This window comes from Astatotilapia calliptera, chromosome 1 (genome assembly GCF_964374335.1).
Source record: "Astatotilapia calliptera chromosome 1, fAstCal68.1, whole genome shotgun sequence".
In the NCBI taxonomy this organism is placed as follows: domain Eukaryota; kingdom Metazoa; phylum Chordata; class Actinopteri; order Cichliformes; family Cichlidae; genus Astatotilapia; species Astatotilapia calliptera.
In genome coordinates, this window is record NC_137422.1 from 6,084,480 (window position 1) to 6,097,283 (window position 12,804).

Here is a 12,804-nt window from a genome sequence, read left to right on the forward strand (position 1 = left end):
TGATTGGTGTGTGTGACTTGAGCTGGAACAAGACAGGAGGACACTTAGCTAGGCCAACATCCGTGGGCCCTTTTGACCATAGACTGTCAGGCAAATTCGACAGTCCAGCAACTGCGTGAGGATGATCTACACACTCCTCACCATGTGTTTTTGAAATTTCTTTATGTTCCAAGATCACTGTATCCTCACAGGCACAAGTTATGCGATAGGTTTTACAATTTGGAGCATAAAATAAGTTAGGAATTTGGGTTCTTTGCCACCCTGTGTCGTCCAGTGCTCGCCTGACCATTGGACCTAGATCACCTGCACCATGACCTTGGTGGACCGCCAATGTAATGTGAGGGGTTGAATTTTCTTCCACATTGTACCAAGGCAGTTGTTCATCAGTTAATTTCACAGCCGCGGCTACACCTTCTGGTCCGATGTAGATGTCATGTGTTTGCACATTCCACGTCTGACCTTCAAGATCAGATTGAAATAATTCACGATAGGTGTCGTCATTCTCTTTATCATAAAACAGGGTAACGTGGTAAGGGTCGCGCGGAGGGGAGTAAACTGCCAAGCTCATTATCCAGGGTCTCCACAGCTGAAATTGCCTCAGAACATCCTCTTTCACTAATCTCCCCCAGTAGATATTGACTTTTGCTCTTTCACAGTCTTGGAGCAGATATTGAGTCTTTGAACTTGTTCCCAGGCACGGAAAATGCTGGCCCCCTGGCAGAGTCACAGATAATCCATCTGCTGAACATGTGATTGTGGCGCCCAACTTCACGAGCAGGTCCCTGCCCATAAGATTCACTGGCGCTTGCGATGACACCACATAGTTGTGTTTCAAAGTCTGCTTGCCCAGCTTTGTCAAAGCTGGGTCAGTCACTGGCAGAGTTGTCGGGATCCCGGAAAAACCCACCACGTTCACTGTGTGGCAGGACAACGTTGCACTGTCTGGTGCTGCTCTCAAGGTTGAATATGTTGCTCCAGTGTCTACTAAGAAGGGCAATTCTGTCCCTTCTATAGTCATTAACAGCATGGGATCTGCCACCACCATACTGTTTGGTCCCTCCGGGTCCCTTCAGTACTGGTCCTCCCTCCAGTCAGCCACTGGATACTGCGCGGCTGGTGCTGCACTCGGGTTTGGGGCCTGATATGCTCCCCTAGAGCCACCTCTTGCTCTCGGAGCTCCACGTGCCTGGGATTGGTAGCCTCTTCTTTGATTGTTCTGACGACGTTCTGGGCAATCTCTGCTCCAATGACCCTCTGCTCCACACCTCCAACAGACATTCCAAGGCACACTGCTGAGATTCCCCATGTCACGAGCTCTTTGTACTCCCCCCGCTGAGCCACCACGCCCTCTGTACGATCCACCGGTTCCCCAATTCCCTGTGGGTTGGTTCTGCCTTGGTGCATTGGCGGGCCATCCGTCATTAGTGCAGGGACCCGGGCCACTATCTGGCCATTCAGGCCCAGGACCAGGCTGGGTCGCAACTATCATAATTTTTTCTGTTTTTTCTTTTTCCTCTTTTTTCTTTTCGCTGGCTTTGTTTCTGGCCTCCACCAACTGTAGTTTGAGTAGAGACGCTTGTGCCTCCTCCAACTCTTTTTTCTGCTTGTTCGCCCTGTCCTGCTCCAGCTGCAAACGATGTGAGACGTGTCTTTCCCACTGCACCGAATCTGCTACGGCAAAATCTGGGTTTTTCTGTAGATCTTCTGTGACCTGGTTTGGCAGCCCTGCCAGCACCGCTGAGCGAAACCATGCCCGATGTTCACCTTCTCTACCCGGATGGGTACCTGTTTCTAACAACCACTGATCTCTGGCTTTTTCTAAAAACTCTCTAGGTGTGTTTTGGGGGTCCCAAATTATTTTAGGTATGGCTCCTGTATTAGGGGTTGGGTACTTTTCACGGACTGCGTCAGACAAAGCACATTGCACTTCATGGTAAGGCAAATCATTTGCATGGCGAGTTGTGCGAGCTATAGCCTCTACATCTGCTAGCCCACCACCGAGCATACACCGTGCAGAAATGGCGCGAAAATCGCCAATCGCAAGCTCCTCTCCTTCTGTTAGTCTGCCTAATTCACGCAACCACCTTGCTCCTCCCCCAGTTATAGGTGGAAGCTGTTTAACCAATGCCTCCAAATCTCTTACTTTGTATGCGCGGTACACTGGTTCATTTTTTGCACCAGCCACTAAAGGCAAATTATAATGAGTACCCGCAGCTTTTTCTGCTTTGGTCACAGTTTTACACTGTCCCAATTTTCCCTTGCCTTTTGAACTCTTAAAAATAGGCCTTCTCTGTCCCTGCTCTTTTTTCACCTGTCTTGACCTAAGATTCCTGGCTATACTTGGTTCTGACGCGACTCCTCCTCTGTCGTTATCTTCATCATCTTCTTCCTCCTCTGTGGTAGATGAATCTTTGTCGCTCTCCTCTTCTGCCATGCTTTTGGTCATTTTGTCCTTTACGATCTTCAGTGTATTTAATACTTCCAATAGCCCTTGCGGGGCTTCAAGCATTCGTCCGAATACTTCTCCTGCCCATGTGTCTGACTTGGCCATTGCTTTGGAGTGTTTTGACCTGGTTTGGGCCTGCTCTTCTCTTGCTGGTGTTGGCAGTCCGATGAAAGCCGGTTGTGCCATCCTTTCCACCGGTGAAATCATTTCCTCGTTTGTTGGGGTCCAATCCGCTTCTCCAGTCTGGTCTGGCAGGCTTTCTCTTGATGCTTCGGCTTTTGGCCTGTCTCCTCCCTCATGTGAACAAGAAGGCAAAGGCAAGCCTTCCTCTGCGGCTGATGTTATCTCTTTCCCTTCCCCATTCAGGGACTGACATTTAACTGTCATAGGCCCTTCATTATGAAACACCCCTGGTGCTCTGGTGTATTCAACATCAGCTACTCCTCCCACAACCACTGCCGTCTGTCCATCGGGGCCTTGAACTTGTCCTCCTCTGAGGGTCATTACAGGCATGACATATTGTCGTCCTACGGCATTAGATGTTAATGTGGCCCAAGGAAGAATCTCTGCTGTGTGATACTTGTTAGCATCTCCTGGTTTTGGAATCCAGTTCTTCATTTGGTTTTCCAGCTTCTTATTTTGGTCTTTCAGTTGTTTCAAAGCCTCCATTATGCTTTCCATATCTTCTGTTTCAGGTGTGTCATCCTCCTCCATCCAGGAAGATGCTCCATTCCACAAGAACATCCACTTACAACACTTTGCATGAGTTTGCTGTAGTTTCTTGATTTGTTGTTTAATCTTCCAGTTAATTGAACGTTTCTCTGCCTCGGCTTGCAGTTGTTGCAATTGCTGCTCACATCTCTCTCCTTCTATTTTGAGCACAAGACTTAGGGCTATTTTGTCATCCAGCCCTCTCTGTTGGGAAGCAATAAGCTTGTTTAGCTCAGCTTCCATTGCTTTGCCTTCCTTCTCAGCTAACTTTGTTGATCCAGGGGAAGCTAAACGAATAGCTTTTTTTTAATTGTTGCTGCTGCTCCTTTAGAGGCTTATAGCCTCTGTGCCCAGTAGGTGTCGTGTTCGGGCCGTCAGCCATTATCCTAAAACACAAGCTTACCTCCCTTTTTTGTGACGTTTTACGGCTCCTCCTTCTGGATCACTCCGCAATGTCTGCCTGTTAGCTTTCAGAAATACTTTCGCTCCTCCCAGGGTCACTGTCTCCTTGTGATCTGCTTGGTAAGACACACAGCCAACGCAGTGTGTCAAGACTTAACCAAGCCTCTTTCATTATTCACTTTTAATAACTACTTTTCACTCTGTAACATAAATGTTATAAACTCATACACACTGCATGTTAACTTTGGGGCACAAAACAATAACACAGCTCAAATGCATTCACACAGCCTTAAATTTTTCACAGAAAATTGCTCCAAAGCAATATCATGTTTGCTCACAAACTAACAAATTCACTGTCTTGTTTACCGAGCGAGGGAGCAATGGACCAATTAATTCCAAACTCCTCAATAATTAGCTGTATAGCTCGCTCTACTTCAATGCCAAACCATAGTACTGTGATTAGCTTTATTCAAATCAAATCTATGTTTCAAAGCCTTTCAAACGCACACCCACACACACAATTTCAACCACGCACTCTCAAGCACACATTTGTCTCCTTTAAATCTACTAATCGCTTGGAGACATCTCCACAGATAATTATATTATTTCCCAAGCAAGCATATCAAAATCAAAACCGTCTAGTACCGACTCTATCATAGCCTGAGCAAAGTGGGCGGCCTCTGTGGGCTCCCAATTTGGATCATTTTCATGCTCAGTCATCTCCTTTAAGCCTTGAAATAAAAATAGGCAACGTTGTATATAGGCATTTAGCTCATGCAGCTCAATCACGGACCACACTGTCATCTCATAAGGTGAAACACCTTCCTCAGTCACTATGTGACATTTACAGGTCACCTCCAATTGACCGTCTTCCTCTGCTATTTGTATGTTACAGGTTGCAAAATAAAGCACAGGCATGTTTGCTTATTCTATTTAAACAACGATTTAACAGTATTAAATGGGACTGTTTAGTGCATGGGACACAATATAATCATTTATTGTTGAAGGGACAAATGTCAAAGGGGTTCTAACAGGTCCACTTTATTGCGTGCTCATAAATTATTGTTATCTGGGTCACTCACCCAATGTGCTTTATTGTTTGAGATTATTAATTATGTCACGCTTATCAGTGGCTCATATTTATTTAAGGCCTATGTTTGAACTTGACAACAAAGGCAGAGCATCATTCCATCCTTTCAGGGTGAAACACTCCACTTTCTCTGTGTCATGGCAGCTCAGAAAAGTTCATGAACTTTACTTATTTAAAGATATGACTTAAAATCAGTTGTGTTATCAGTATAAAATATTTAAGATTTAATTAAATTATTTTCAATTGACTTACAGCAGCTTACTCTGATCTAGGAACACTCTCTTATGCTCCTCAAAAACTGAAGTTACTCAGTCTTAAATGATTTTTTTACATTACATAAATCAACTGTGATTAACAAATAACGTTCTAGTGATTCCCACTTGGTTTAAAACATTCAAAAGCCTTCTAGGGACCTATTCTGATCATAGCCTATGTGTTTGTAAGCTTGTTTGCATTTAACCCTCTGCACTCAAAGCATTTACTACACTTTATCAATCCGGACAGTCACGCCGAACGAAGCTTCTGACCTTCAAAGGCCGAGTGCCAACTCATTATAAGCACATTTGCAAGGTGTGTCTGAAAATTATTTAAACCACTCTTTTTAAATCAGAAACTATTTACATTGTTATAACATCAAAACCAGCAGCTTCTTTACAGGCTTTCAGCAATAAAAAGCCTTCTGCTTCTAAGGCTCACACACACTCTGGGCAGGAAGTGAAAAGCTCTGTTCTCCTCCCAGCCACACACTCATTTGCATGTTCACACCGTCTAAAAATAGCTCTCAGCGCTGCAGCTGCGCTCTCATCACACGCAGGGTCACACAAAGCTCAGATCGAATTCTATTCACAAAAGACGTCTTATATTTACAACCACTGACAGACATGACAAATTCAGCACCTAACAAATTTCGACAAATTTAAATTAACGGGTCCAACTGAAGAAAGCTTCACTTTTTTGTAATCAATCAAACAGTATCTGTTACTTCTGGGAACAGTTTCTGACCTAACTTCTAAATCCCTAACTCAATTTAACTTTGTCCAAACAAGCACATGACACCGTTTCAAACGATGAGGAGTCTCGGTAACTCCTAGCTTATTTCGGGATGCCCTGTACCCCACAGTTAAACCAAAACTGAACTACCCCTGTTCGCCGACAGGTCAAGACCGCGCGTCCACGGCCAGGAGGGGGCGTAACCCCCGGGCTATGTGCTTCTTAGCAGACTTCTGGGCTGCCGTCCTATAATAATTTTAACCTAACCGATTTTGAAAAATTTTACCATAACGGGTCCTACCGAAGAAAGATAACTTTTTTACGACCAATTAAACAGTCTCTGTTACTTCTGGAACAGTTTCTGTCCTAATTTGTAAAACTATTAAACAGTATCTGTTACTTCTGGAACAGTTTCTGTCCTAATTTCCCTACCAAACTACCTGAGCCTTCAGCTCAATATCCAGGGACTCAAACCCAACATTATTACTTTCATATTTCTTCAACTTCATTAAATACTCTTAAACAACTTTAACTGCATAACACCCGGTGATTCTCATCAAAATCAAAACAGACACCCACCAGCAACGTCAGTGAGCAAACTTTTAATTTAATGCAGCCCAATTTGGCACAATTTGGGAATCAACTCAACAGGCAGTGCCTTACCTTTAGAAGCACCCGCGGAGCTCACTCACATCAGATCCCTGGTCCGTGCCTGTCCGCTCGACAACCTCAGACCGTCCACACCTCGCACGTCCACCCCAATACCACAGGACGAGCCCCCAAAATGTTATGGTTCAAAAATATTGGAGATGGACACCAGAGGAAAAACCCACAATAACAACACTGGTCCGGTCGGGTTGAGTCAAACGATGATTTAATGATCACACACGTGGGAGATGGACACTGTATGCAGACAGTCTCAGATCTCATCTCAAAAAACACATTTCCATAGTTTTATGAAATCAGGGTATTAGAACGCCCCCTCATGCGTAGTGACAGGTGTAATACAATCAATGTTGACAATTTTATTTAACACAAAGAATAACATTGTCTCCTTCCCGAGGGCAGACGCTAACTGCCCCCCTTCTCCTGGAACCGTCTGTACCCTGCTGAGACACAACATGGCAACTACAAGGACTCTTTCATTTATTAAGACCATCAGTGTGTATTGCTCTAAATCAAGTATATAATATTAAATGAATATTGCTGGATCAGCTACTTCTACTTAAAACATATTAAAACATGACTAAGCACAAAATCACCAAGAATGACATCTTATAAGTGCTGTGTAAGCGCGTGCGGCCTTCCAAGCTCAAAGCCTTTGCCCTCCATAGATCAGCCAGACTCGCGCTGGCTGTAGCTTTTAACCTTTAATTACCTTGAGCACAACTCTAGAATGAGCAACAAACTGCAATGTGTATGGAATGATCATGGTTACATCTGCAATGGAAAATCATGTTATTATTCTGGTACCTGTAAGAAAGATCAAATTAAAGTTATCACCATCACTGTAATGCAAAGAATAATATAAGATCAAAAACTTCAATTTATGCTTAATGCAAAGCTGGTTATATACTTCTAAGGAACTAATAATGACATATTAAAATATTAAATGATAATGAGAAAAACATCCCCTCCTTATTCTACACTCTTCTGATGTTTTGCATTCTCCAAGACCTTCCAAGAGTGATGGTGTTTACAGGACACGCTTTGGTCGTGTGTGCAAACCAAATCCAAGATATAGGGATTAACTGGGTACTAGTTAAAACACATAACATTTTCAGGTCTGATGTTTGAGCCAACAGTAACTGATGTCCACGCTTCAAGTTAAATTCTATTTGAGGTGATTTTCAGTAGTAATCATATTTAACTTTATACAGCAAAATTATATTTTTGTCATGTTTATTTCTTCCATCTGGTTGCAAATTTAAATGTTCCTAAGGATCAGCATATGTCACCTTTAATGCTGTGATTATTATTATTTAGCATGCATTAAACTTTATATCCGGTTGGGGATGAACTAAAGAAGGGGGATGTAGATAACCTGCTGTTAGTTTGGTATTTTGTCCTAATCCGCTTGCCGTACCTCCGTGTAGGTGTGTGTATGTCTTGAGTGGTATAGGCGCCATTCCGTTATTGAATCCAAGCATGTAAGTTCTCTGCTGCTGTGCTGGTTAATAAAACCACATTAACTGAGATTACTGCTTCATCATTATCATACTGGTGAACATACAACATAGGTCAAAGGGGCAGATCCAGCCAAAGCCCTTCATTCTTCAATGGAGGGAAGGCTAATCAACGCAGTAGCAAACAACCCAGAGCTGTACGACACCAGCTGCTTTCTGTACCGAGACAGGAATATAAAGGACCGAGCTTGGAGGAAGATTTGTGAAGAGATCAGGCAACCTGGTAAGTTCATCCATTTCTCTTTTGAAAGTTTTCACTGATCCGGGGAAGCCGTACAAAAGCTAGCAAGCCACTGCTATTTTCCCACTGATGTACAAATACCGTTCTGCTTTTATGCATGTTGTCATATAGGAATATATTTTATTGTTTATTAATAAACAGCACACAGTGGTCCCGCTGTTCATCCGTCGCTGCCTCGCTTTTTCGCTTATTTTTTTTATTGCAGTACAGCATTGCATTCTGCAGCCTGATTGACAAATCTCCTCTGTGCTGTGTCTCCTGCGCTTGCCAAATTTATCATGTTTGGTAGGGCTGCTCGATTATGGCAAAAATGATAATCACGATTATTTTCACTGAAATTGAGATCACGATTATTTGACGATATTTATTTAACCCTTTAAGATCTACCATAGAACCAAGTCCGCCAGAGCTTATATTATTTTTTTTTACATGCTGTAGTGCCATTTGTGGGAGCATTTCAAGTTGCTATACATCAGGGGTGGGCAACTCCAGGCCTCGAGGGCCGGTGTCCCTGCAGGTTTTAGATGTGTCCTTGAACCAACACAGCTGATTTAAATGGCTAAATTAGCTCCTGCAGTTCTCCAGAGGCCTGGTAACGAACTAATCATGTGATTCTCATGTGTTGACCCAAGGTGAGATCTAAAACCTGCAGGACACCGGCCCTCGGGGCCTGGAATTGCCCACCCCTGCTATACATCAATACAACTGTTATAGCCCATATTTTAAAAATGTGTATGTATTAAGTCCATAGTAACTACATTAATTGCAAAAAAGTGCAATAAACTACAAAAAAATAGAAAATCATTTTTGTTTTGTTTTTTTACATATATTTCTACTTGGAGAAATTTAAGAGGTTTATCCCTCAAAACTTTAAATACAAAAAAGTTGCAAAAAATAGTTTACAACAACAGGAAATTTATTTTGAGTGTCTTCATAGTTTTATTTTTGGAGATACAGCAATTTTTATATACTGCAGGAAAAACAAAAAAACAATCCTATGATGCAAATTTGCAAAGAATGTGCATGTGCATCAAAATAAACTATTTCCAGCAGTGATGTTTGAGTTCTAAGGCCTACAAGTAAAAAACTACATTTTCCGCGAAAATGACGTCACTTGCGATAGTTCGTTTTGACGTCTTTTTCTTTTTTTTTTTTTTTTTTTTTTTTTTTCCATATATTTTTATTGAAATTTTTTATAGTACAATACAAACAAATGTTGAACACCCTCACATTCACACATCCATCCATACATCAAACCTGCCTACATCACATTCAAATGTAGAAATGAGCATAGTTCTCACAGCAATACAAAAATACAATGGGTTAGGATAGACAAGATTCTCCCCTCCTGTCCTCCTTCTTTTCCTTTTTGTTCATAAATGTCCTTCACCTCCACTCCCTAAAATAGTCATATATGGCTTCCACATATTCACAAAGTCCCATTGTTTGCCCTTGGCAATATATGTCAGTCTTTCCAGGCCTAGAGAGATTGCAATTTCCTTCTTCCAGAGTCCCATGGAGGGAGCATCCATACTCTTCCAACATAGCGCAATGGCTCTTCTGGCTTGAAGTAGTTCGTAGTCCAGTAATTTAGTTTTTTTCCCCGATTGCTTAAATTCCCTTGGATATATTCCAAGTACACAGAGTTTTCCTATTAAAGGCATTTTTACCTTAAACACTTCAGACAGATATTTGATAACATCTTTCCAAAAGTCCTGGATTTTAGGACACTCCCATAGACAATGAAGAAGAGTTCCTTTTTCAACTAGACATTTAGTACAGATGTCCGGAATATCATTGGACATATGATGAAGCTTGACAGGTGTTATATAGGTTCTCATGAGCCATTTATATTGCAGTAGTTTAAAGCGTGTGTTTATTGTTTGTTTTTGTGCTTTTAAGCAAGCCTGGTTCCAGTCATTTTCATCTATGTCCTCTTGGATCTCCCTTCTCCAAGCATCCAGTTTATCTGCTGCTGAGTCTTTGGAGGAAAGCATCAGTAAATTATAATATATAGAGAGAAAACCTTTCCCTTTTGTATTCTTAACACATACCTCCTCTATTTTTGTCAATGGTGGAAGTTCAGCAATCCTTTGCAGTTTTGATGACAAATAGTTTTTCAATTGTAAATATTTAAAAAAATGCTTTGGGGGTATTAAATATTTTTTACACAACTGATCAAATGTGAGCAGTATGCCATCTGCATATAGGTCTTTAATTTTTTGAATGCCTTTATTTTTCCATATTTTAACCCTGATGCACCCGCCAGGGGGAGAGCGGCGGGGTCGGGGGATGCGGGTCCCCCGCGGGGGGAGGGAGGGAGGAGGTTGGGGTCGCGAGATCCCCCCCCGATGGGATGGGGATGGGATGGGATGGCGGGGTCGGGGGATGCGGGTCCCCCGCGGAGGGAGGGAGGAGGTTGGGGTCGCGAGATCCCCCCCGATGGGATGGGGATGGGATGGGATGGCGGGGTCGGGGGATACGGGTCCCCCGTGGAGGGAGGGAGGAGGTTGGGGTCGCGAGATCCCCCCCGATGGGATGGGGATGGGGATGGGATGGGATGGGATGGGATGGCGGGGTCGGGGGATGCGGGTCCCCCGCGGAGGGAGGGAGGGAGGGAGGGAGGAGGTTGGGGTCGCGAGATCCCCCCCGATGGGATGGGGATGGGATGGGATGGGATGGCGGGCTCGGGGGATGCGGGTCCCCCGCCGAGGGAGGGAGGGAGGGAGGAGGTTGGGGTCGCGAGATCCCCCCCCCCCCCCCCCCCGATGGGATGGGGATGGGATGGGATGGGATGGGGATTGGATGGGATTAGAGAGAGAGAGAGAGAGAGAGAGAGAGAGAGAGAGAGAGAGAGAGAGAGAGAGAGAGAGAGAGAGAGATATAAAGTCTTGTAAAAAGGTGGTCGAGAAACACCCCGGCGAAAGCAGAAGAAGACGAAGAAGAAGAAGAAGAAGAAGATAATGTCACGCACTAGACCGTGGGAGCCAAAGAGCACTAAGGTCGGTGGTACAGGCGGATCGCAATCGCCAGCGGTGTCCTCCTCCTCCTCCTCCTCCTCCTCCCGCTCACCATCACCGTCGCCATCGCCATCGCATTTGGCGTACGCTGCGTGGTCGGCTCCGGTGGCTCCGTTGTTGCGACCGGCCACGTTTCGCTATCGAGGGCTAGGGGTCGAGGAAGACCAAGAGCAGCGGCAGCAGCGGCAGCAGCAGCAGCAGCGGCAGCAGCGGCAGCAGCAGCAGCAGCAGCAGCAGCAGCTACAGGAGAACTTGGAGGAGGACGAGAGCAAGGAAGAGGAGCAAGAGGCCGAGGGGGACGACAACGACGACCCGACGGCCCGAACGCTCGCAGACGAGGAGGAGGAGGAGAGCCACTCGGAGGATCAGGAGGACGAAAACGATGGGGTGGGTAGTTGCGAGGAAGACGATCGCGGTTACGAAATGGCGTCGCAACTCTGCCAGGACGGCGGCTCGCAAGGCGAGTCGAACCGCCGAGAGGGAGAGGAAGAAGAAGCAGGCGCCGACCCACCGGGACGGGGGACTCGGGAGATTTGGCAAGAGGACGACGCCGGCCGCGCTGCAGGTGGCGTTCATGATCCTGGGCGCGATCGCGGCCGCGGCGCTGTCAGTGAAACTCGCGACGCTGATGTAGCCGACGATTACGACTACGACGATGACGAAGAAGACAAAGACTATGAAGAAGAAGAAGAAGAAGAGGAAGAAGAAGAAGAAGAAGAAGAAGAAGAAGAAGACGTCCTCGCCGATGATGATGATGATGATGAAGAAGAAGAAAAAGAAGAAGACAAAGACTATGAAGAAGAAGAAGAAGACATCCTCGCCAATGATGATGAAGAAGAAGACAAAGACAATGAAGAAGAAGAAGAAGAAGAAGAAAAAGAAGACATCCTCGCCAATGATGATGAAGAAGAAGAAGAAGAAGAAAAAGAAGAAGAAGAAGAAGAAGAAGACAAAGACAAAGACTATGAAGAAGAAAAAGAAGACATCCTCGCCAATGATGATGATGAAGAAGAAGAAGAAGACGTCCTCGCTGATGATTATAACGATGACGATGAAGAAGACAAAGACTATGAAGAAGAAGAAGAAGAAGAAGAAGAAGAAGAAGAAGAAGAAGAAGAATTAGAATTAGAAGAAGAAGACGACGACCTCGACCCGCCGGGACGAGGCCCCACCGAAGAGGCCGTGGCGGCGGCGCGAGACGAGGCCTCCGCGTTCATGGCCTACTTCCCGCCGGAGATAGAGGACTCGGTGATCGCCATGACCAACCTGGAAGCGGGCAGGCGCAGGCCCGCCATCGACGGATGGAAGCCCATGGGCCGCGTCGAGTTCCGAGCCTACCTGGGGCTGCTCGTGCTCGCCGGCGTGTACAGGTCCCGGGGAGAGGCCTGCGAGAGCCTGTGGGACGCCGAGAGCGGCAGGTCCGTGTTCAGAGCCACGATGCCGCTCAAGACCTTTCGAGCCTACTCGAGCGCGCTGCGCTTCGACGACAGGGAGACCAGAAGGGCCGGGCGAGGCGAAGGCGAGGGCGAGGGCGATAGCTGCTACGACAAACTGGCCCCCATCAGAGCCGTGTGGGACGAGTGGTGCGCGAGGTTGCCCGCCATGTACCGCCCGGGACCGGAGGTCACCGTCGACGAGAGACTGGTGCCGTTCAGAGGTACGTACGTACGTACTATGTGTGTGTGTGTGTGTGTGTGTGTGTGTGTGTGTGTGTGTGT

The 12,804-nt window shown here is 45.5% G+C and overlaps 1 protein-coding gene and 1 long non-coding RNA gene across 2 annotated transcripts in view; both read left to right on the forward strand.

The window, feature by feature from the left end:
- The first annotated feature begins 7,316 nt into the window (after positions 1-7,316).
- Positions 7,317-12,804, forward strand: part of LOC145428891 (uncharacterized) — a 205,096-nt gene continuing 199,608 nt past the window's right edge. Inside the window, exon 1 of the long non-coding RNA XR_013909226.1 lies at positions 7,317-8,048. This is a non-coding gene — a long non-coding RNA (uncharacterized LOC145428891). The remainder of the gene's footprint in view (positions 8,049-12,804) is intronic.
- The window catches only part of LOC145429835 (uncharacterized), a 3,523-nt gene continuing 1,609 nt past the window's right edge, over positions 10,891-12,804 (forward strand). Inside the window, exon 1 of the mRNA XM_080303969.1 lies at positions 10,891-12,743. Coding sequence (XP_080160095.1) covers positions 11,030-12,743 — 1,714 coding nt within the window. The 5' untranslated portion in view covers positions 10,891-11,029. The remainder of the gene's footprint in view (positions 12,744-12,804) is intronic.